This window comes from Photinus pyralis, unplaced genomic scaffold (assembly GCF_008802855.1).
Source record: "Photinus pyralis isolate 1611_PpyrPB1 unplaced genomic scaffold, Ppyr1.3 Ppyr1.4_LG2, whole genome shotgun sequence".
In the NCBI taxonomy this organism is placed as follows: Eukaryota; Metazoa; Arthropoda; class Insecta; order Coleoptera; family Lampyridae; genus Photinus; species Photinus pyralis.
The window spans coordinates 1,262,973-1,284,225 of NW_022170403.1; the positions used below are offsets into that span (position 1 = coordinate 1,262,973).

Consider the following 21,253-nt stretch of genomic DNA (forward strand, 5'->3'; position numbering starts at 1 on the left):
TAAAAATTGCAAAAATTCGTCTTTTTTTTCTGCCGGTTTTCGGGGTCCAATAGGTATGTATTCATATGGTCAAGTTAACATTTAAGTATGTGGGGACCTACTACAGCGCCATATGCCTGGGGCCTAAATATGAAGATGGCACCTGTCAAGTCCAAAAACAGTGAAAAAGTCGTTCTTTTTGCCGTATTTTTACTACACTGGCCACACATTCCCCATTTCGATGGCCTGGAGCAATAATATGGCGAATTGCGAATATCATTCTGGATATGTTACAAAACTGAAGGGCTTAACTGCAGAAGTGGGGACTCGTCTCCTATAAACTTTAACTATGGAATTAAGAGGCAGAAGTTGGTTTGGCGGCATAATTTGAGGGCAAATATATTAAAACATGTTTAATTCCCAAGTTTTCTTTAAAAATATTGAAAACTGAAACAGTCAAATGGAAGCCATCATCGCGAAAGAAGACATGAGCACTATTCTACGATCAATAGAGATGTGACCTAACGTTTGAATAGAACATCTTCATGCGTTAGAATTTTAATGTGATATCATGTTAAATTAGTATGAATTGGTTAATGTTAATGTAAATGTTAGACGTGAGTCGTTAAATCCCAGGTTAAATCCCAAAAAGACACAAAACCTCCCCCATTCTATTTTAATAGACAAATTGTAAAAGCAGCGACTAGTTTCGCAACGGTCATCTTCTAGCTTAAGGAAATTACAGAATAAAAAACTTTTTTAACCATTTTAGAAGCACACAATGCAAAATTTGAAAGGCAGCATGGGGTAAAAACGATGACAATTAAACAATAACATTAAAAAATATCTTCATTGAATGTAATCTTAGTTACATGATGTAAAATTAATTGACTTTTACTATTAAATGAAATGTCGGGCGTAGGTGGAAGACGCCATCGAAGCGACACAGACGAATACTTTAGGAGCGGCGCCGACGAAGGTGCACAACAACACTAATTCCACACCCCCCCCCTCTCGTGGGGGTGTATTACGTCCGGGGTGGCAGTCGCAATTACTCATAATAATGTTCCAGAACACCAAAATGAACAGCGAACGTAAAGAGTGGCCAGTGTAGTAAAAATACGGCAAAAAAGAACGACTTTTTCACTGTTTTTTTGGAGTTTCCAGGCGCCATCTTGATATTTAGGCCCCAGGTATATAGCGCTACTGGAGGTCCCCACATACCTAAATGTATTAACTTGACCATATGAATACATATTGGACGCAGAGAACCGGCCAGAAAAAAAATTACGAATTTTTGCTTTTTTGACGTTTTTTAAGCAAATTAGTCTAGAACCGCCTGTTGCCAGTTTGAAGCACAAAACGCCGTTAGACATGATTTAGAGAGCCTTTTTCAGAAATGTCTCCCCGACTATAAGGGCCCAGAACGAGAGAGGGATAATAAATAAACTATGTACTAAAACTTTCTAGGCAGTCACTTGACCGTTTAATAACCGAGTACTTCAGTCAAAACCAACTCGAAAATCATAATGGATGTTATTTATAAGGGGAAATTCAGTTTTATTCATACCTTATGAAAAAAAAAGAGATTTAAATTTATCAACTTGGACTATCTGCAGTACTTTTTGATTTGTTAAGCCCCTTTTGTACATCAAAAGAAATTGCAATTAAAAAAAATTAGTTTGACATTTATTCCTGTTACAAGAAGTACACATTATAAAATTACAGCAAAGGATAATTATGCATAACATCCTGCCGAGCTAACTCCAATAACATAGGATCATCAAAGAACTTGTTAATGGAAACATCCTGACTAAGACCTTTTCTTCTTCTCGTTTTAATCATAAACTCTCTAGCTAAATGCGTAGCAGGTTGTGGTTCCAATGGTCGTATTACAATTGTTTTATCCAGAGGATCACCTGGTACAATTTGCCAGTGATGAAATACAGACAGACAGAAAGCTTGACCTTGAGTATGTGTTCTTAAATCAGTCTCAAAACCAAAACTGTCAATGGCTGGAATAAATGCTTTTATGGTATAGAGAGGTGAGCCAGGAACTGGAGCATCTTGAGTAACGTGCCCTCTGCGCTTTGCTAATACTGTGTAAACTGCAGAAACGCAATCAGCCGGAGCTTGTACTTCAACAAAGAGGTACGGTTCCATCAATCTAGGCGTTGCCATTAGAAATGCGGAATAAACCACTCTCCGTGCTGTCGGTATTATTTGCCCACCACCCCGATGCAGTGGTTCCTGCGCAATTACGGCATCAAGAATTTTAAACTTTGAATTTCTGATGGGTTCTTCACACAGTGGACCTTCTCTTGTCCCCCATTGAAAGCCCTGCACAATGGAATCCTTTACAGAATTTAGCAAACCTTTGTCAACTTCGGAGGGAAGGGTATCGTCAACAAGAATATTAGGTCCGGTGACATCTGGTCCAAAAGCCCAAATACTTCTAGCAGCTAGTAAATCCCAATCATATTTAGTTTGAAAGAATTCCCCCAGTTTCTTTTTATTCCAAGTAATTTGAACATTTTCATTTTCTATGTCTTCGGCGAGGCCCTTTTCCAATGGCTCGGCGATCATTGTCAATTTGTTCTTCTTATTAGGCGTCTCTGCGAAACATTTTAAGCTGGAAGTTTCAACTACCGTTTCACAAAATGACACAACAGGATCGGCAACTTTTATATCAATTTCGGAATACATTTTACGTAGATCGTGCATTACACAATCTAGGTACAGCTCGCCGGTACCTAAGATGACGTGCTCACCGGATTCTTCGACGCGTGTCGTTAAAAGAGGATAGGATTTGTTGAGTTTTCGTAGACCATCCAGCATCTTTGGCAATTCTGAGGGGTTCACTGGCTCTACTGCTATCTTTATTATACTTTGTGTGTTAAACTTTAAGGGGCGAAAAATATACAATTCTTCGTATATTGTCAGATCTGCAATTGTTGCAGTTTTGACAATAGATTGATCAATTCCTTCAATTAGCACCCAATTTCCTGCAGGTACACGATTTAGTTCGATTTTGTAACGTGCTTCATAAATCCATAAACGCCCCACAGTTAGCACACGAGAGTCTTCTTCATCTTGTAACGTGTAATTCTCACCAAGAATGCGAATATCTTGTCCTGCATGTAACGTGCCACTCATCACACGTGCGAGTACTTGGAAAAATGTACAGTCGTCGGTTGGATACATCTTGGAGCTGTGTACCATTAGTTTACCCTCTTGGTCACATTTAATCATGTCTTCATAGTGCTTGCTAGTTGTAGGTCCTGTATAAATGTGATCCACTTTTATTTTTGCATTACTAATTGGAGAATTTATGTGTTCGACGCACATACTGACAAAGCCCGAGAAATCCCCGAGAAACTTGTTACAAACCAGCCTTAACAACGGCCTGATGTTCAGTTTTAATTCCAACTTGTTTAATTTAATTCCCAGTTCGTCTAGTACATCCGGTAAAGTCGTATCAACGTCACCAACAACCTGAGCGAATATTTTAAATAGCGGTTCCAGAATAAACTCCACAAAGCTTCTTTGGGCCGAGTTGTGGGGAGCTTTCTTTGTAAATTTACGAGTTTTACTATTAAAATAAATGTCTCCCCACATTCGTTTAGAGAATTCTTCAACATTTACGTCATCGTAATATTGCTTGTAAATGCTAGCAAACGATTTTAGGGTAAAGCAAACACCATATTGCGAACTAGCAAAGCATACATTACCCAAAACTGGTGACAAAATGATTGGATTAACGTCGGTAGAGTATAATGTTAATAACCCGTTAATTTCTTCAACAATATGCCTGAGTTTATAATAAGCATCTTGAGGAGGCAGTTTCAGTTCTAAGATTAAACGATCGATTTTATTAATGCACAAAGTAATCTGCATGCGTTCTTGCACGGCGTGTTTTAGAAGTCGTTCCGTATTAAGCATTACACCCTCAGCCGCATCTACGAAGAGTATTACTCCATCGCACAATCGCATTGCTGCAGTAACTTCGTCAGAAAAATTGACATGGCCGGGTGTATCAAACACATTTATGAGGAAATTTTTTTGCTTTACATCTGGCAAAAGTAACGTAATCGGAATCGATTTAATAGACGTACCACGTTCTTGTTCGGTGAAAAGTATATCTGTATATCTTAAGTTCTTCTCTTCATAATCCTGGTAGCCGGGATGGGTTTGCCTAATTAAACAATCGACAAATGTCGTCTTTCCGTGATGTAAATGGCCGACAAGGGCAACATTACGAATAAGTGGTGTACTATCCATCATATCTGCTAAATACTCCATATCGTACACAGTATCCGGTAAATCTTGTTCTTTAAGTTGAAATTTCTTCTTTTTTACCGGTTCAATTAGTGGAACTTCTAACGGTTGCGCATCTTCTTCCTGAACAATTGTTTCTACATCAGGACCGTACACTTGCTGCGCAGACGGATAATAGGCTTTGTCTTCATGTAAAACGATTGGCATGGGCTGTGGTTCATTTTCCTCCATTTGTTCGTCATCGTAATCCTGCTGCTCCTCGTCATCCGCATACTGTTCCTGTACATCTTCTTCTTCCTCGTCACTGTCCAGTTCGGGACCAATGTAGTTCCCAAACTCATCATATAAATCAGTGTCCATTTATGAATTCTAAAATTATTACAAATTACATATACATTTATATATTCAGTGAAAATACCGAGACTATTCCTACACGTTGATTTGTGTTGATATGATTCTAGCAATAATATCGTTTACCTTGCGTACAAAGTTGAGGTTAGGAAACCAAAACACATCACAAATGGATGCGTTCAGTCATTGGGCGCGGGAAGGTCGTATACAGAGCTGGGCAGAATACTTTCAAGAAGTATTTGAATACTAAATAGTAAATACTTTAGACAAATTAAAAGTATTTGAATACTAAATACTTTTACGTCTAGCAGAAGCAAATACTAAATACAAATACTTTGAAAAGTATTCAAATACTTTCAAAAATAAGTATTCAAATACTTTAGAATGTATTCGAATACTTTCATAAGTATTCGAATACTTTGAAAAGTATTTCATTAGATTACTTTGAAAAGTATTCGAATACAGTAAAAAGTATTCAAATACTTGTCACTCAAATACATTAAAAATTTAAAATAGTACTAGATCCAAGTCTTAATACTACTTAAAAAATGTCAGTTATATTTTGTATGGGGGCTACATGGAAGAACAGCGTTTTGTGGGATGAATGTAGTCCCTTTGCCTGAGGTTAGCTTTTTTTAATATGTTATATACAAATTTACGGGGAGTAAAAGCGTATTATTATTATTATTATATTATTATATAGGATAGGAAGTACCAGGACTTTTCGTATATCAGTTATATCCTTACGATTACCTGTACCAGTTTTCAAAGCGATCGTACGTCGTGCACATGACATGTACACCTTTCTGAAATTATTTTTATTTTATTTTGCCTTTATTTTTGAGAGGGCGGGGTTTCAGCCAAGGAAGCTCTACCAACGCAACCCTCTATACATTTACAAATATCCATGCTCGAACCCGGATTCGAACCAAGTACCCTTAGCACCACAGTCCAGCTTTTACTGAACTGCGCAAAACCACACGGGCCGGCAAATTAATCCTAGCGATTTTGAAACAGGTCCCTTTTTGTCCGTCCGTCTGTCCGTGTGTATGATAACTTGTTTAGAAACGTGCGATCGCTTTGAAAATTAGTACACATGATCTTAAGGATATATTATGAAAGGTCTCTATTGTTTTAAGTTACGTAGACTATCGGGTCAAGAGTTTCACTCCAGGATCGTTCGGTATTCAGTTGTATCGGATTTTTATATTTGATTTTGTGACAATGGAAACTTCCCCTAAACATTTCTAAATAGTTCTCAAATATTTGAATAACTTAAAAGTATTCAAATACTATGCGAAGTATTCGAATACTTTACGAAGTATTCAAATACTTTGCGAAGTATTCGAATATTTCTCAAAGTATTCAAATACCTTGCGAAGTATTCGAATACTTTACGAAGTATTCAAATACTTTGCGAAGTATTCGAATACTAAATATTTGGAAAGTATTTGAGTTACAAATACAAATACTGCTTCCATAAAAGTATTTAATTACAAAGTATTTGAATACTTTAAAGTATTTGAATACTAAAAAGTATTTACAAAATCGAATACTGCCCAGCTCTGGTCGTGTATATGTTAAGTATGGAGGAAAACTTTGCAACAGCAACACCGTAATGTTTTAGATGGTCGTATGCACCGACAAAATTAAGCGCAGCTTAGTTTAAGCGTTGTTTAAAATCTATGGCAAGCATTGTCGTAATAATCGTTGCCATTAGCCTCTAAGCTAAGCCTCGCTTAAATTTGTCGGTGTATACGGCCATTAGAGAAGGATAGACAGAGAAAGGATAAAAGATGATCGTAAAGTAAAGCAAATTTTAGCTCTGCTCTGCTCGCCACCACTAATGAGAGAATGTTATGTGTAGCAACTTTAACAAAATATCCCATTGTTGTGATCTCAGTCACAAACACACGTACAGAAGGATTTTAAATTATAAAGATTACTTCTTCTCAAAGATGGCTCTCTTAAAAATTGCGTAGTTGCCAACTCTCAACAATATGACCATATATGCATCGTCTAAGTTGTATATATACAGGCTGGAACCTCTCAATAATTTTTGGGTTGGATCCATCGTACCTCGAAATGGGGGTTGAAATATATATCGTGTGATCAAAACTCTCTAAACCTTCCCCATATAGTTTTATTCGTTGAAGTTTTTAAAAATAAAAGCGACTATAGTTTTGGCGTACTGCCATCATCAGGCGATGTAAAATTTTTAACAGGAAAACGGTAAGTTACAAACGTTGAAGACGAATAAGACGAACATGTTGTTTTTTAATTATTAACTGGCCGAAGCCAAATGAAACAACCTGAAGGGTGGTTAAACCGGAAAGGTTGTCCTAAGTTTCAAAACGAATTATTATCAAGCCTTGTTAAGACAACCAACCGGAGGGTTGAATTATTACATTAAAAGTTGAAAGTTGAATTTAACACATTTCAAAAAAACCGGGGGGAAAAAAATAAACTTATAAAAGTTTGAAACTATTGAGATGATTACATATTTAAATTATTAAAGTTAAGTTTAAATTCGAGATCATGCAGGCAGACGGCATGTCTATATAGAAATGATTTTGATCACACAATACCTCTCAATAAGTTAAAAATTATGTTGTTTAACGAAACCGATCCGTATTCATCTTGAACATTTTGAATGTAAGTAAGAAATTACAATTTAAAAAAAACGGATGAAAGCCATTAAAACTTAAGAAAAATTCCCTGTATAAACCGCATTCCCTTTTGTTGAGAGTCACGTTATGTTTTACATGTGTCACGTGTTTTGTGTTTGTGTCAATTTGTATTTTGTAGGTTATGAGTTAAATTAATTGTTGTTATTTTAGAGTAAATTACAAATGGATTTCGATACCTTTAAACAATTACATGAGCAACAATTAAATTCATCAATGATCCCAAAGCATTTTGTAAAAGTGTTACACGAAAAGCTTGAAAAACAAGTTTTCGATGCCGGAAATGCCTTCACATTACTTAGAGTGGATGACCAGGATATGCGAGATAAAGATTTCGTCCCTTGGGTTTTACAGCTTCATTTAGAGGACGGTATAAAAGCTAATGATCCATCTAATATTTACCTAATTGATCATGCGTGGACGTTCGAAGTAAAGAATGCCAGAAAACAATTGCAAACGCTAACTGAACTTCGCCGTCGCGTGGCATCAATCACGGGAGTTGAAGAGACAGAAAATGAGGAGGAAATGTGTGAACAGATTTTTGATGAAATATGGAAGTATGGAAACTTTTATTGGGCACAAACAAACAATGTCGAAGATAAGATACCAATTTGGTATCTACTTGACGAGGTGGGTTCTGCAGTTCATCACAGTGGAAATGCCAATTGTCGTATAGTGCCCTTTCTACATCTTCATGACAACTCCATGTACTCGGTTATGTTTCCGACACGAGACATTGACTGTGGGGAGATTATAACACGTAATTTCATGGAGAATGTCGACAAGAAAGATTATGATGCTTTGGTTTTGCCTTGGGTGACAAAGTCTTTCGTGGATGTTAGTTATGAACATGAAGGTCCTGATCCAGATTATTTCCTATCTGGTCATATTAAAGAATCGTTGCCAATTTTATCTAGTATTCAAACACAGAAAGTAAAAACAAATTATAAGGTTTTCTCTGAGTATAGTTTATTAAGTGAGTATCTCACAGATGAGCATTTTTCTATTGTAGATAATGCAGAAGATGCTGATATTTTGTGGCAGCTTGAGCATTTTAAAAATTTTGAAGAGCTTAGTTTAACTAATAAGTTTGTTAATCAGTTTCCTTTTGAATATGTCTTGAATAACAAAGATTTATTGGCAATTATATGTGCCTACAACTCGGTGGCGTACCCCCGATGGTTGCCTATAACTTACAATTTAAAAACTGAACTTACACCCTTTGTCAGTTACTTTCTGAATCGTGAAAAAGAAGGGTTGGATAACCACTGGATAGTTAAACCAGTAAACTTAGCTAGAAGTTTGGATACTTACATTACCAATAACATAAATTGTATTGTTCGCCTTTCACAAACTGGTACCAAAATTGTACAGAAATACGTGGATCGACCGGTTTTATTTTATCGTCCCGATAGTTTAGGGAAAGTTAAGTTCGATGTGCGGTATGTCATTTTGCTCAAAGGTGTAAAACCATTGGAAATGTACGTGCATAAACACTTTTTCTTGCGTTTTGCCAATAATCCTTTCATATTACAACATTTTGATGACTATGAGACACATTTCACTGTAATGAACTATACAAATAATGGTCAAAATTTAAAGCACATGGTGTACAATGATTTTTTACGAGAATGGGCCGAGCAATATGCCATGTGGCCATGGGAAGAAGTAGAAAAAACAATATTGTGCATGCTAAAAGAAGTTTTTAATTGTGCACTTAAAATGGACCCACCTTGTGGTATATCGGAAAGTCCTCAATCACGAGCTTTATATGCGGCAGATATAATTTTGGAATGGTCGGATGACAAGATTCAACCTAAGTTGTTGGAAGTCAACTGGATGCCAGATTGTGAGCGTGCTTGTAGATATGATCCAAACTTTTTTAATGATATTTTCAAATTATTGTTTTGTGATATGTATAATCCAGTATTATTTCATGACTTAAAGACTTACTGATTGTGCTCTGATTCTATGATTTGTTTGTTTATATAATGTGTAATTTATGCTGGTTGCTAATAATATCTGTGAAAATTGAAAATCTGTTATCTTACCCTCATCATCACCTATCAATGACTAATTATATCCTTAGAAATGAGCAATTATCTAAATAGTATTTTTGTAATATGCCTGTCATATACACTATTATTTTTTATATTACAAATTTACGGATCAGCACATCTTGTAAAACACATTTTTGGAATATGCATTAGTTTTACTTTTATTCGAGATGCCTACTCATAAAATTTCGTTTAAATAGCTTAATAAATATAAAACAATTGAATTGAGCAAATACAAAATGATGGGTTGCGCATGCGCAAAATTTGTTTATTCATCTGAATTGCTTATGAGATTTAAGGAACGTTTAATACTAACACAGGAAAGCGGGCATTTGTATGTTCTTTATGTGACAAAAATTATAATTATTTTGGAGTTTTGGGCTGTAACATTTTGGCGCTTTAGTCTACGTAGTTAAAAAAGAATAACGACCTGGCTTTGTACATTTCAACCCCCTTCCTTTTATGTCTAAAAAATATGTACCAAATTTTGATTCCAAGCATGTTGAATGATAGAGGTATACAAAAAATATGTTGCGTCACAATTAATATATTATTATGACTGATGAATGGGGAAAATTCGAAGACACTAAAAATGTCTGGGGGTCATGATTTCCATATAAAATAAACCCCTCTTTTGTTTACAACGGTTATACGGCGCTGTGCCTTACCAAGTTGGACATTTTGGATACTTTACCCGAAATCAAAGTGGCAATTGGATATACCTTACGTGAAGAAAAAATTGATTATTTCCCGTCTAGTATATCAGATCTATATATGGTGGAAGTTGAATATGTTACCATGCCAGGTTGGCTGACGTGTACCGAAAACATTCGGGAATTTAATAGCTTGCCCGCAAACGCTCAACAATATGTCGAAAAACTAGAAGAACTTTTAGAAGTGCCAGGTAACTCTCTCTTAAACTAACAGTTTGGTAATGCCTATTGTTTTAGTAAAATGGATCGGTGTGGGAAAAGGGCGAGAATCAATTATAAGTATATAATATTTAAATTTATTATGGCAATTGTACTATTTTATAATCACTGTTCAAAACTAGGATCAATTTTTTAAAAATAGATGAATGGATCAACTATTGCACACTTGATTAAGCTGAATTATATGTATTTATTTTATAAAAAAAATTAGTAAATTGAATGGAGCTAAATTGTAGTGATCAATTAAAGCGGAGTAACCAAATCTACCATTCAGTACACAGCAATACAATATTGTGAAACAAAATGTGTGTAGTAAAAGTTATAACTAGGTATTCATGTGTTTTTGTAATCAACTATTAATTAAAGCAGGAGTAATACACTAAACATACATTTTTTGTTGTCTTCTTTTCTAATTTGGACAACATTTGTGTTATTAAATGATAGGCATACTGGTACACAGATAAAAATCGACAGTGTTTTATTTTAACAACAATACAATATTTGATGTTAACACAGCGCCGGTGTGAAGTTGATTGTTTTATTGTATCCATGGTAGCTATAAGACAGTACCAATTAATCAAATCTATTTTTGGAGTTTATTTTTATTTATTTTTTGACTTTATTTTTCACGAAAAAGATTGCAAAAAATTGACGTTAAGTTATAGTGTTGCATTTAAAAAATACCAACTGTGGGTCAAATCTCAGAAATGGTTTATGGTGGTCGAAAAATGTTGGGACCATGGTACGGGATTCTACGTAAAAATATATAAAATAGGCGGTTTTACCTTAGAGCGATAGTAAGGTATGAAAACTTTTCGTTTTCACCCTGTACCTCGGAAGCAATCATAGCTACATTGATTCCGTTTGTGGGATTAAGTTTCACAAAATAGTGGCACAGGATCGCGAAAACTGCAGGTCTCTAACAGTAGATACACCATTGAATTTATAAGTTTATGAATTCATTGGATACACTGCAACCAAAATAGGACACACTGTACATTGGATGGGTGAGTAGTTCTCCATAGAAAGTGGATGCAGACCACTTTCTGCACTTGAGTTCCAAACCTACATGACCAATGAAAAACTTGCAGTACCTACAGTTTATGTTATCGCCTCCCCCCCAATGTGTAATCCCTACCTTAAATAATAATAATAATAATTTTTTGAAATTGTTTTTTTTTGTTTTTTTAAATTATATTTATTATATGTAATTATTTTTTTTCAATTAATTTTTTTTAATACCCATTTATAAAATGTAGGACTACAAAAACTTGACCAGACAAACGACTTAGAGACAAACACTAATCATTAGTTGACTTTAATCCGTGCGATTAGTTAACCAGGCTAGACCTGAATTCTGACTAAAAAGACTGACAATAATAATAATGTCTATTTGGGCATTTTATAAATGACCAAAACTTGAATGAAACTACAAAAAAGTGTGGAAAAAAATGAATGTTATTAGAAGGGGGTCATGATTTCCATATAAAATAAACCCTCTTTTGTTTTTTACAGGAATACACTAAGATTATGTTCTTTCCTTGTCTAAGGGAATACATATTATGTATACATACCCTTGGCCACACTAAAACAAATCCAATCACACGAAAGCTGTAGTCGAATAAAGATCGTCCTGTGTTTTATTGCAACTACCGCCTCATTACCCCATTTTAATAATCGGTTCAGCCGTTTAGCCGGAAATGAAAGTAGACAGACAGATCGACCGACATCATCCTTGATTCGGATTCGTGGTGCTAAAAATGTGTACTTCCGTAAAAAAAGTCCCGGTAATATTTTACCCCAGCATATGCGTACCTCCCCTTTACTAATTACTAACGTGCGGCTGGTAAAAAGAACCGATATTTTAGATATCAAATCATTTGAATGCAAACACTAATGACTATTATAGTTTCTAGAGAAGGGGGCCCCAATGCGCTGACGTTTTGCAACTGGACTCAGTAGTTTAGGTCAACTTCCGGTAAAATTAGTAGTTGAATCATCACAAGTGTTTACATTATTTATCTGTTTATTTAAAACTTTCAAGTTGATTACAGTTTTCCCGGATAATTCGGACCAAGCCCAGATCTTCCCGCTTCTGTGGTGTTTGGTCGAAAGGTTACAATTTTTCAAATGCATCATTAGTTTAAATTCGAATTTTTGCGCATGGCTATTTGCTAGGGTGTACAGAAAGCATGCGTATTACCGCTGCGTGCTCCTAAATTGTGGGGGAGAAGAGCAATATAGTTGATAACGACGATTTTTCGTCTGTCATACCCCGTTCCTTGTTGGTTTTTTATTTACACGTGTAATTAAATAAACAAAAATGACTAGTGTAATACACGTGAATAATACTAATGGAAACGCGGTGGGGTCTCCTAGGAAAAAGCTGAGGACTGACATGGAACGAAAGGTTACCGTTATATTAGGGGCACAATGGGGTGATGAAGGAAAAGGTAAAGTTGTGGACACGCTTGCTTCTAATGCCGATGTGGTTTGCCGATGTCAGGTGAGTTTGAGTTACCCTAGTTTTGTAATCTACAATTTTTGGGTTGGAACTTATTTTTAGGCAATTGCGAATTTTTAAACTCGTGACTGCTTATTTACGCGAATTGGTAGTGATTATAGCTCGTTACGTCAGAAGTTTTCACATGATGCTCAAGTTTGGGAATTCTAACCCTAAAATTATGGATTGTGTAACATGAATGCTGCATTTCCTAAAAATCTCGAAATGGCAATTTTAACCTTGTGAATTGGTAAATAAATTAATGGAAATATTTGCACGTCAAATTATTTAACCCATAGCTGTTGGTTCCGTTCCGTTAGAACTAAAGGTATCACAGCTTAAAACCCACGACATTAGCGGTGCGACTTAATTGTTAAATTTTATCCTCACAAAGATTTCCTCCATATCGATTCTTGCATAACAAATTTAAATATATCTTCTATTTGCAGGGCGGTAACAATGCTGGTCATACTGTTGTCGCTAATGGCGTAGAATATGATTTTCATCTATTACCGAGCGGTATTATAAATCCAAAATGTACATCAGTGATAGGTAAGCAAGCAATAGGTAATGACAATGTTTCTTTTTCGAAAACGTTTTGGAATGCGTCCAAAACAATAGATTACACAAATTGTTTGGCATATTAACATAGATATTCTCGCTGCCACCTGCTATGTCCAGCTATAAATAGTTGCACGTATGTCAATGTTAAAATGTATTTGTTTCTTTTAATTTTCATGGTCCCATAAAGATAGGCCGAGCTGTCTAATTTGTTTGTGGCTATCTCCATTTATTTAGTTTCTAAAAAAATATCAAATGAGTGTGTCATGATGAATCTTGGGCTGCTATAACGAATGCACGACTTTCTATTCTAACAACTCTTCTTGGAGAAATGCTTCTGTTTCAACAATGTATTTTTATTAATATGTTCAAATTCATAATTGAAATAAACTATCTGGAATCTGGATTATGACAATAATGCCTTTATTAATAGGCTTGAGACAGTCTGACGTTGTTGTGGTAACTAAAATGGTTAATTATACAATTTTCATGAGAGTGCCTTGGAAACAAAAAACAATAGTATATAATGTTAATTTAAATCAACAGAATATACCTATGCTTGAAATAATATATTATATTATATTATCTCATGTAGAGTGGTTATGGACATACTGATAACAGATTCAGATTCTCCAAAAAAAGTGCCCATAGAAGGGAACCGACCGTTTAAACCTCGGTTTAAACTGAAAGCTAAATTTAACATTTTCAGTTTTTAAGTATCTCAGTTATTTTCAAAGATATTTCAAAAATTTCAAATACGTTTTTTTTTGGTCACAAAAAGGGGTAACTTGGCTCCCATTTAACCTACCATGTTCTTTCACATTTACACAGATCCCAATGGTGCGCCACGAATTTGAACCACCGTGTACAGGGTGTAGGAATAATTATAAATTATGACAGAACCCAAAAGCAGATATTTACAGTTTATAACTTGTTTTACAAAAACGGAAAATATAAGTTTATATTTAACAATGAGTAGTATTTGTAGTTTTGATTGAACATAAGGCCCTTGGAGCTTTTTAACATTGTATGACAAGTAGGGTACATTCGTTTTCAAAATTCTAGATACACCCTGTACAATTAGTATTTATACTATTGGTTAGCTCTCGTTAAAATGTTCCGTTAACCCCCTCCATCAATTTTGCTAAATTGTAATAGATCATAAAGTATGTAATTATTTATTACTAGTTTATTTATTGCTGTAGGATCGAAGTTTGAAATTAATTGCTCCATTTACAACTTGGTAATTAAATGGAACCTGTTCAGGGGTGACGTGGTTTAAATAAACTTGATCAATTCTATGGTTTTAATGCTGTATTAACTGCATATTATTTATTAAATTGCAAGTTTGAAATTTATTTATAGTTTGTTAGATACATGTGGTGACACCTACTTGTAAAATTGCTTTAATTATTAATTCTTTGATACTATTGATCTAAACAACATTTAAATGATGCAAAGATGAACAAAAGTAGATTGTTGTAAAGTCAAAACTAAGGTAAACAATTAATAGTGGGAGGGGGTTACATCTGTGGATAGGTAAGGTGAGCTATTTAATTTTTTTAGTTGGAGTCTATGGGATTAATGGGAGAATTTCGAGTATTTTTACTTATAATAAATACCACATACTAAAATGTTTGAGTTATACAAAAGTGATTCATTTTTTACAGAATAATAAAATGGTGTATACCTAACTTCCCTTTTTTTATCAAAAAAATTAAAAACTTATATGGGGAACTATAGTTACATAATTACTGCTCTCATATTTGTTTGATTTTTTTATTCTTTATTTATTGTTGCTATACAGTCTGTTTCAAAATAAGAAATTTTTTTTTCCGGGTCCATCTGAGAATTTTTTTTGCGGGGCTCAAAAAAGGCAGTGTATAACCTTCCTTTTTTTACCAAAAATCGACTACACCAAAATTTCTCGGGAAAACACTTTTTCTTATTAATTTGGGTGCGTAGAATCCAAATTAATTCGTACTTTTTCGATCAGACTTCTTAATCAAAAGTTGTAGACTAGAAACCAATTTCGAAAGAAAATTCAAAGGGCTGTAACTTTTGAACTAGTAGCCCAATCTTGGAACTGTTGGAAATTATGGATTCTACAGGCCACATTCTATAAGAAAATTTTTTTTCCGGGTCGATCTGAGACAATTTTTTTTTCGGGGCTCAAAAAAAGGCAGTTATAACCTTCCTTTTTTACCAAAAATCGACTACACCAAAATTTCTCGGGAAAACACTTTTTCTCATTAATTTGGGTGCGTAGAATCCAAATCAATTCGTACTTTTTCGATCAGACTTCTCAATCAAAAGTTATAGACTAGAAACCAATTTCGAAAAAAAATTTAAAGGGCTGTAACTTTTGAACTAGTAGCCCAATCTTGGAACTGTTTGAAATTATGGATTCTACAGGCCACATTCTATAAGAAAATTTTTTTCCCGGGTCGATCTGAGACAATTTTTTTTTCTGGGCTCAAAAAAAGGCAGTGTATAACCTTCCTTTTTTTTTACCAAAAATCGACTACACCAAAATTTCTCGGGAAAACACTTTTTCTTATTAATTTGGGCGCGTAGAATCCAAATCAATTCGTACTTTTTCGATCAGACTTCTCAATCAAAAGTTATAGACGAAACCAATTTCGAAAAAAAATTCAAAGGGCTGTAACTTTTGAACTAGTAGCCCAATCTTGGAACTGTTTGAAATTATGGATTCTACAGGCCACATTCTATAAGGAAATTTTTTTTCCGGGCGATCTGAGACAATTTTTTTAGCGGGGCTCTAAAAAAGGCAGTGTATAACCTTCCTTTTTTACCAAAAATCGACTACACCAAAATTTCTCGGGCGTATATTATATTCTCCTAGTAGCACGACACCTTTTGCATAAGTTTGTCGACAAGTAACAGGTGTAGTATTAGGAAGAGAAACACCTCCTCGCACTCATATGATCCTGATACAGAATTGACATATTTTTAAATCGAATGAAAGCTTTGAAACAAACCTGACAGAGCTAGAAAAAGACCTCTTTGTATATTATGTTCTCCTTGTAGCACGACACCTTTTGCATACGTTTGTCGACAAGTAACAGGTATAGTATTAGGAAAAGAAACACCTCCTCGCACTCATATGATCCTGATACAGAATTGGCAAATTTTTAAATCGAATAAAAGCTTTGAAATAAGAAAATTCAATAAAAAGTATAGGTTTCTATTTGAAAAAACTAGGTTGCCTTACATAGTTATGTGAAAAGTGAAAATGTGCATAGCATCAATAAATGGGTCCGTCCGAGAGTCCCTCCATATGAGGCATATTTTATAAAAATCATTTTTTGATATCCCATAAGGGTTTCTAAGTAAACGAGGAGTCCAAAATGTATGTTTCTGAGGCGATAGCAGAATGCAATTATTAATGGCTTTGTTTTTGAGCATGCCTTCTGGGAACTGTAAATATTTTTCTAAAATGTGTATTCCAACTTTCCACATTTACTGAGGTTTATATATAAGATTTGCTATTTGGAGGCAAATTTGCGTAGATCTAAGGCAGTTTTTTGAGCAATCTCTAGCATAATGAATAACGTGCGCAGAAGTTGGAAGCCGCAAGCCAATCAAATTTACTGATTTTCCCTTCATGTTGAATGTAGGTAACGGAGTCGTTATTCATCTGCCTGGTCTCTTTGAAGAATTGGAAAAAAATATCAATAAAGGACTGGACGATTGGCAAAATAGACTGGTAATATCAGATCGAGCACATCTAGTATTTGACTTTCATCAACAAGTTGACGGATTTCAAGAGCTAGAGAAGAGTCAAAAAGGTCAAAAACTTGGAACAACTAAAAAAGGTATCGGTCCGACGTATTCTTCAAAAGCCACAAGAAACGGAATTCGAATTGGCGAGCTGTTAGGAGATTACTACGAATTTAGTGAAAAGTAAGTTGTCGCAATCGCTTAATTTGATTTTTTAATATTCTGTATCAGGTTCAAAGCTTTGGTTGCAATGTATCAACGTATGTTCCCTAACCTGTCTGTAGATGTAGATTCAGAGCTAGAAAAATATAAGGTATATGCAGAAAAAATTAGGCCTTATGTTAAGGAAACTGTGTGTTACCTGTATAAATGTATTAAGGAGGGACGTAAAGTGTTAGTAGAGGGCGCCAATGCAGCCATGCTGGACATCGATTTTGGTTAGTATTCATTTTTACATGTTATCCATTTAATCATGCTATAGATTTTTTACTGGTTTTAACATTGTATCCAAACTACCAAACTTTTTGGAAGGTATTTGAGACAAAAACTTAATTTCGCTAGTAAGAATTTGTTGCTGTTAATCAAAATAATGAAAAAAGTGATGTCGAATAAATATCACCTTAAGTTGTAGTTCCCGCCTCTTAGTTTCAATATTCTTCCTGTGTAATTTCATATAATATTCTTCTCCCTTGATGTAGTCAGTGTAGTGCAATCAATATAACATAATTCTTGAACTTTATAAAGTGCCAAATTAGGATACAATCAGGAACAAACCATTTGAATTTAGTATACCTTGTAAAACAAGTAAGAGTCATAATAATATTAAAAATCCCTAGGTACCAGTATTTTCACTATTAAGCAAAAGCAAATGTTTTATGTAATAATGCATTCTGTCTGTCTGTCCAGGGCACAGGGTATGTTGAGCCGATTCAAAGTTTGCTTCCCTTTTTCGCCTTTTAGAATATTTCAAAGACACTTAAAAAACAACCCTCACAATAATCAAGCAAAAAAAATTGACAAACAGTAAAACAATAATAAACTGCGATTGCTAAAAAAAACATCAGCGACCCATCTGGTTCAATAATTAAAAATTATACGTTTTTCGTTTTAAACTAAGCTCAAAATTAATTAAATATGCGTTCGCCAAAGTTCATAATGGCGTATATTTTGAATAGCTCACTTGACTTTTGCAGACTGAGAAATTTTTGTAGCGCTGGTTGCCTATAGTCATCAATTACATGCATGGTTTTTTTAAAAGTATTGAAATGTTTTACAGAATTTTTGGAAGCGAAGGTAAAATTTTTGGATTCAGATTCATGTGAAGAGCTTGAGCAGTTCCCTTGTAGTTGATCATCACAACGTTACACGTTATAAATCATTAGTTATAAATTGCACATTCTTTCATAGGACAGATATTAAGTTATTTGTTTCTCTATAGCTTAATATTTCAGGCACCTACCCCTATGTAACTTCTTCCAACTGTAGTGTAGGTGGAGTGTGCACTGGTTTAGGTATACCACCAAGTAAAATAGGTGAGGTTATTGGTGTGGTAAAAGCGTATACAACCCGTGTCGGAGATGGACCTTTTCCTACAGAATTAGATAATGTAATTTAATTATAATCATAAATAATTATTATGTTTCGATAAAAATTACAGGAGGTTGGCGAACAATTACAACAAAGGGGGCACGAATTTGGGGTAACCACGAAACGTAAACGGAGATGCGGATGGTTAGATATTCCATTGCTTAAGTACACAAATATGGTCAACGGTTATACGGCGCTGTGTCTTACCAAGTTGGACATTTTGGATACTTTACCCGAAATCAAAGTTGGAATTGGATATACCTTACGTGGAGAAAAAATTGATTATTTCCCGTCTAGTATATCAGATCTATATATGGTGGAAGTTGAATATGTTACCATGCCAGGTTGGCTGACGTGTACCGAAAACATTCGGGAATTTAATAGCTTGCCCGCAAACGCTCAACAATATGTCGAAAAACTAGAAGAACTTTTAGAAGTGCCAGGTAACTCTCTCTTAAACTAACAGTTTGGTAATGCCTATTGTTTTAGTAAAATGGATCGGTGTGGGAAAAGGGCGAGAATCAATTATAAGTATATAATATTTAAATTTATTATGGCAATTGTACTATTTTATAATCACTGTTCAAAACTAGGATCAATTTTTTTAAAATAGATGAATGGATCAACTATTGCACACTTGATTAAGCTGAATTATATGTATTTATTTTATAAAAAAAATTAGTAAATTTAATGGAGCTAAATTGTAGTGATCAATTAAGGCGGAGTAACCAAATCTACCATTCATTACACAGCAATACAATATTGTGAAACAAAAGTGTGTAGTAAAAGTTATAACTATTCATGTGTTTTTGTAATCAACTATTAATTAAAGCAGGAGTAATACACTAAACATACATTTTTTGTTGTCTTCTTTTCTAATTTGGACAACATTTGTGTTATTAAATGACAGGCATACTGGTACACAGATAAAAATCGAAAGTGTTTTATTTTAACAATACAATATTTGATGTTAACACAGCGCTGGTGTGAAGTAGATTGTTTTATTGTATCCATGGTAGCTATAAGACAGTACCAATTAATCAAATCTATTATTGGAGTTTATTATTATTTATTTTTTGACTTTATTTTTCACGAAAAAGTGCAAAAAATTGACGTTAAGTTATAGTGTTGCATTTAAAAAATACCAACTGTGGGTCAAATCTCAGAAATGGTTTATGGTGGTCGAAAAATGGGACCATGGTACGGGATTCTACGTAAAAATATATAAAATAGGCCGTTTTCCCTTAGAGCGATAGTAAGGTATGAGAACTGTTCGTTTTAACCCTGTATCTCGGAAGCAATCGTAGCTACATTGATTCCGTTTGTGGGATTAAGTTTCACAAAATAGTGGCACAGGATCGCGAAAACTGCAGGTCTCTAACAGTAGATATACCATTGAATTTATAAGTTTATGAATTCATTGGATACAATGTAACCAAAATAGGACACACTGTACATTGGAAGGGTGAGTAGTTCTCCATAGAAAGTGGATGCAGACCACTTTCTGCACTTGAGTTCCAAACCTACATGACCAATGAAAAACTTGCAGTACCTACAGTTTATGTTATCGCCTCCCCCCCCCAATTGTAATCCCTACCTTAAATAATAATAATAATTTTTTGTAATTGTTTTTTTTGTTTTTTTAAATCATATTTATAATAATAATAATAATAATAATAATCTTTATTATTCTGGCGAGGATCAGCATAATGCTGTTTTTCCTAACCAGCACGAAATAAATGACACACAAAAAAAACATTAAACTGAAAAATACAGATTGATTGTACTAAATAATACAAAAAAAAAATTCGTGTTATAGAGAAAAACATTAACATTTGTATTAACCGAGAAGCACCGTTTAGCCATCTAAGAGTGAATCTCTTTTCAAAAGATTTTTAATTTTCCTTTTAAATGGTTGCAGAGGTAGCGACCGATAAACATGAGGAACCTTGTTGTACAAATAGGCAGACAGGTAACTAAAAGAAGCTTCGTAACGTGTGGTACTGTGCGCAGGTATTTGGATGTCCATAATATTTCTTAATCTGCGATCATGAAGATCTCCACGAATTTCAATTTTAAAATACAAATATTCAGGAATACGCGTTGTTATAGTTTTGTGAATTAGACAAGTATAGTGAAGTTCTCTCCTTTCTCGCATACGCATAATATTATGTTGGTTGTAAAACTGTGAAACATGAGCATATTTTCTAATGCCTGATACATTATTTATTATATGTAATTATTTTTTTAAATTAATTTTATTTAATACCCATTTATAAAATTTAGGACTACAAAAACTTGACCAGACAAACGACTAGAGACAAACACTAATCGTTAGTTGACTTTAATCCGTGCGATTAGTTAACCAGGCTAGACCTGAATTTTGACTAAAAAGATTGACAATAATAATAATGTCTATTTGGGCATTTTATAAATGCCCAAAACTTTAATGAAACCACAGAAAAGTGTGGACAAAAATGGCTATACAAAAATCAATAGTTATCGTACAGTAAAAAAACTAAAACTGTATCTAAATGCCCAAAGGGCGAAGTCCACAAAAAAAAAAATATTTTT

General features: G+C 34.3%; 3 protein-coding genes across 3 annotated transcripts; 2 read left to right on the forward strand and 1 right to left on the reverse strand.

The window, feature by feature from the left end:
- Positions 1–1,646: 1,646 nt before the first annotated feature.
- Positions 1,647–4,771, reverse strand: LOC116163602 (116 kDa U5 small nuclear ribonucleoprotein component). Its single transcript, XM_031477618.1, has 2 exons — positions 4,676–4,771; positions 1,647–4,626 (listed from the first exon to the last, which is right to left on the reverse strand). Exon 2 carries the CDS (start codon positions 4,615–4,617, stop codon positions 1,702–1,704), a length of 2,916 nt encoding a protein of 971 aa, XP_031333478.1. The 5' UTR covers positions 4,618–4,626; positions 4,676–4,771; the 3' UTR covers positions 1,647–1,701.
- Positions 4,772–7,387: 2,616 nt separating this feature from the next.
- Positions 7,388–10,411, forward strand: LOC116164431 (tubulin--tyrosine ligase-like protein 12). The gene is made up of 2 exons (XM_031478614.1): positions 7,388–10,256; positions 10,303–10,411. The coding sequence occupies exon 1, from the start codon at positions 7,461–7,463 to the stop codon at positions 9,249–9,251; it is 1,791 nt and encodes a 596-aa protein (XP_031334474.1). The 5' UTR covers positions 7,388–7,460; the 3' UTR covers positions 9,252–10,256; positions 10,303–10,411.
- Positions 10,412–12,491: 2,080 nt separating this feature from the next.
- On the forward strand, positions 12,492–19,479 carry LOC116163489 (adenylosuccinate synthetase). Its single transcript, XM_031477440.1, has 7 exons — positions 12,492–12,790; positions 13,237–13,339; positions 16,990–17,275; positions 17,324–17,529; positions 18,544–18,698; positions 18,750–19,122; positions 19,169–19,479. Exons 1-7 carry the CDS (start codon positions 12,608–12,610, stop codon positions 19,216–19,218), a joined length of 1,356 nt encoding a protein of 451 aa, XP_031333300.1. The 5' UTR covers positions 12,492–12,607; the 3' UTR covers positions 19,219–19,479.
- The last annotated feature ends 1,774 nt before the right edge of the window (positions 19,480–21,253 follow it).

Excerpts from the sequence above, each read along its gene's own strand:
- LOC116163602 (XM_031477618.1), bottom strand. The coding sequence starts at position 4,617 with ATGGACACTGATTTATATGATGAGTTTGGGAACTACATTGGTCCCGAA.
- LOC116164431 (XM_031478614.1), top strand. The coding sequence starts at position 7,461 with ATGGATTTCGATACCTTTAAACAATTACATGAGCAACAATTAAATTCA.
- LOC116163489 (XM_031477440.1), top strand. The coding sequence starts at position 12,608 with ATGACTAGTGTAATACACGTGAATAATACTAATGGAAACGCGGTGGGG. Across the intron at positions 18,699-18,749 it reads TTCCTACAGAATTAGATAAT|GAGGTTGGCGAACAATTACA; the intron begins GTAATTTAATTA and ends TAAAAATTACAG. Across the intron at positions 19,123-19,168 it reads AGAACTTTTAGAAGTGCCAG|TAAAATGGATCGGTGTGGGA; the intron begins GTAACTCTCTCT and ends CTATTGTTTTAG.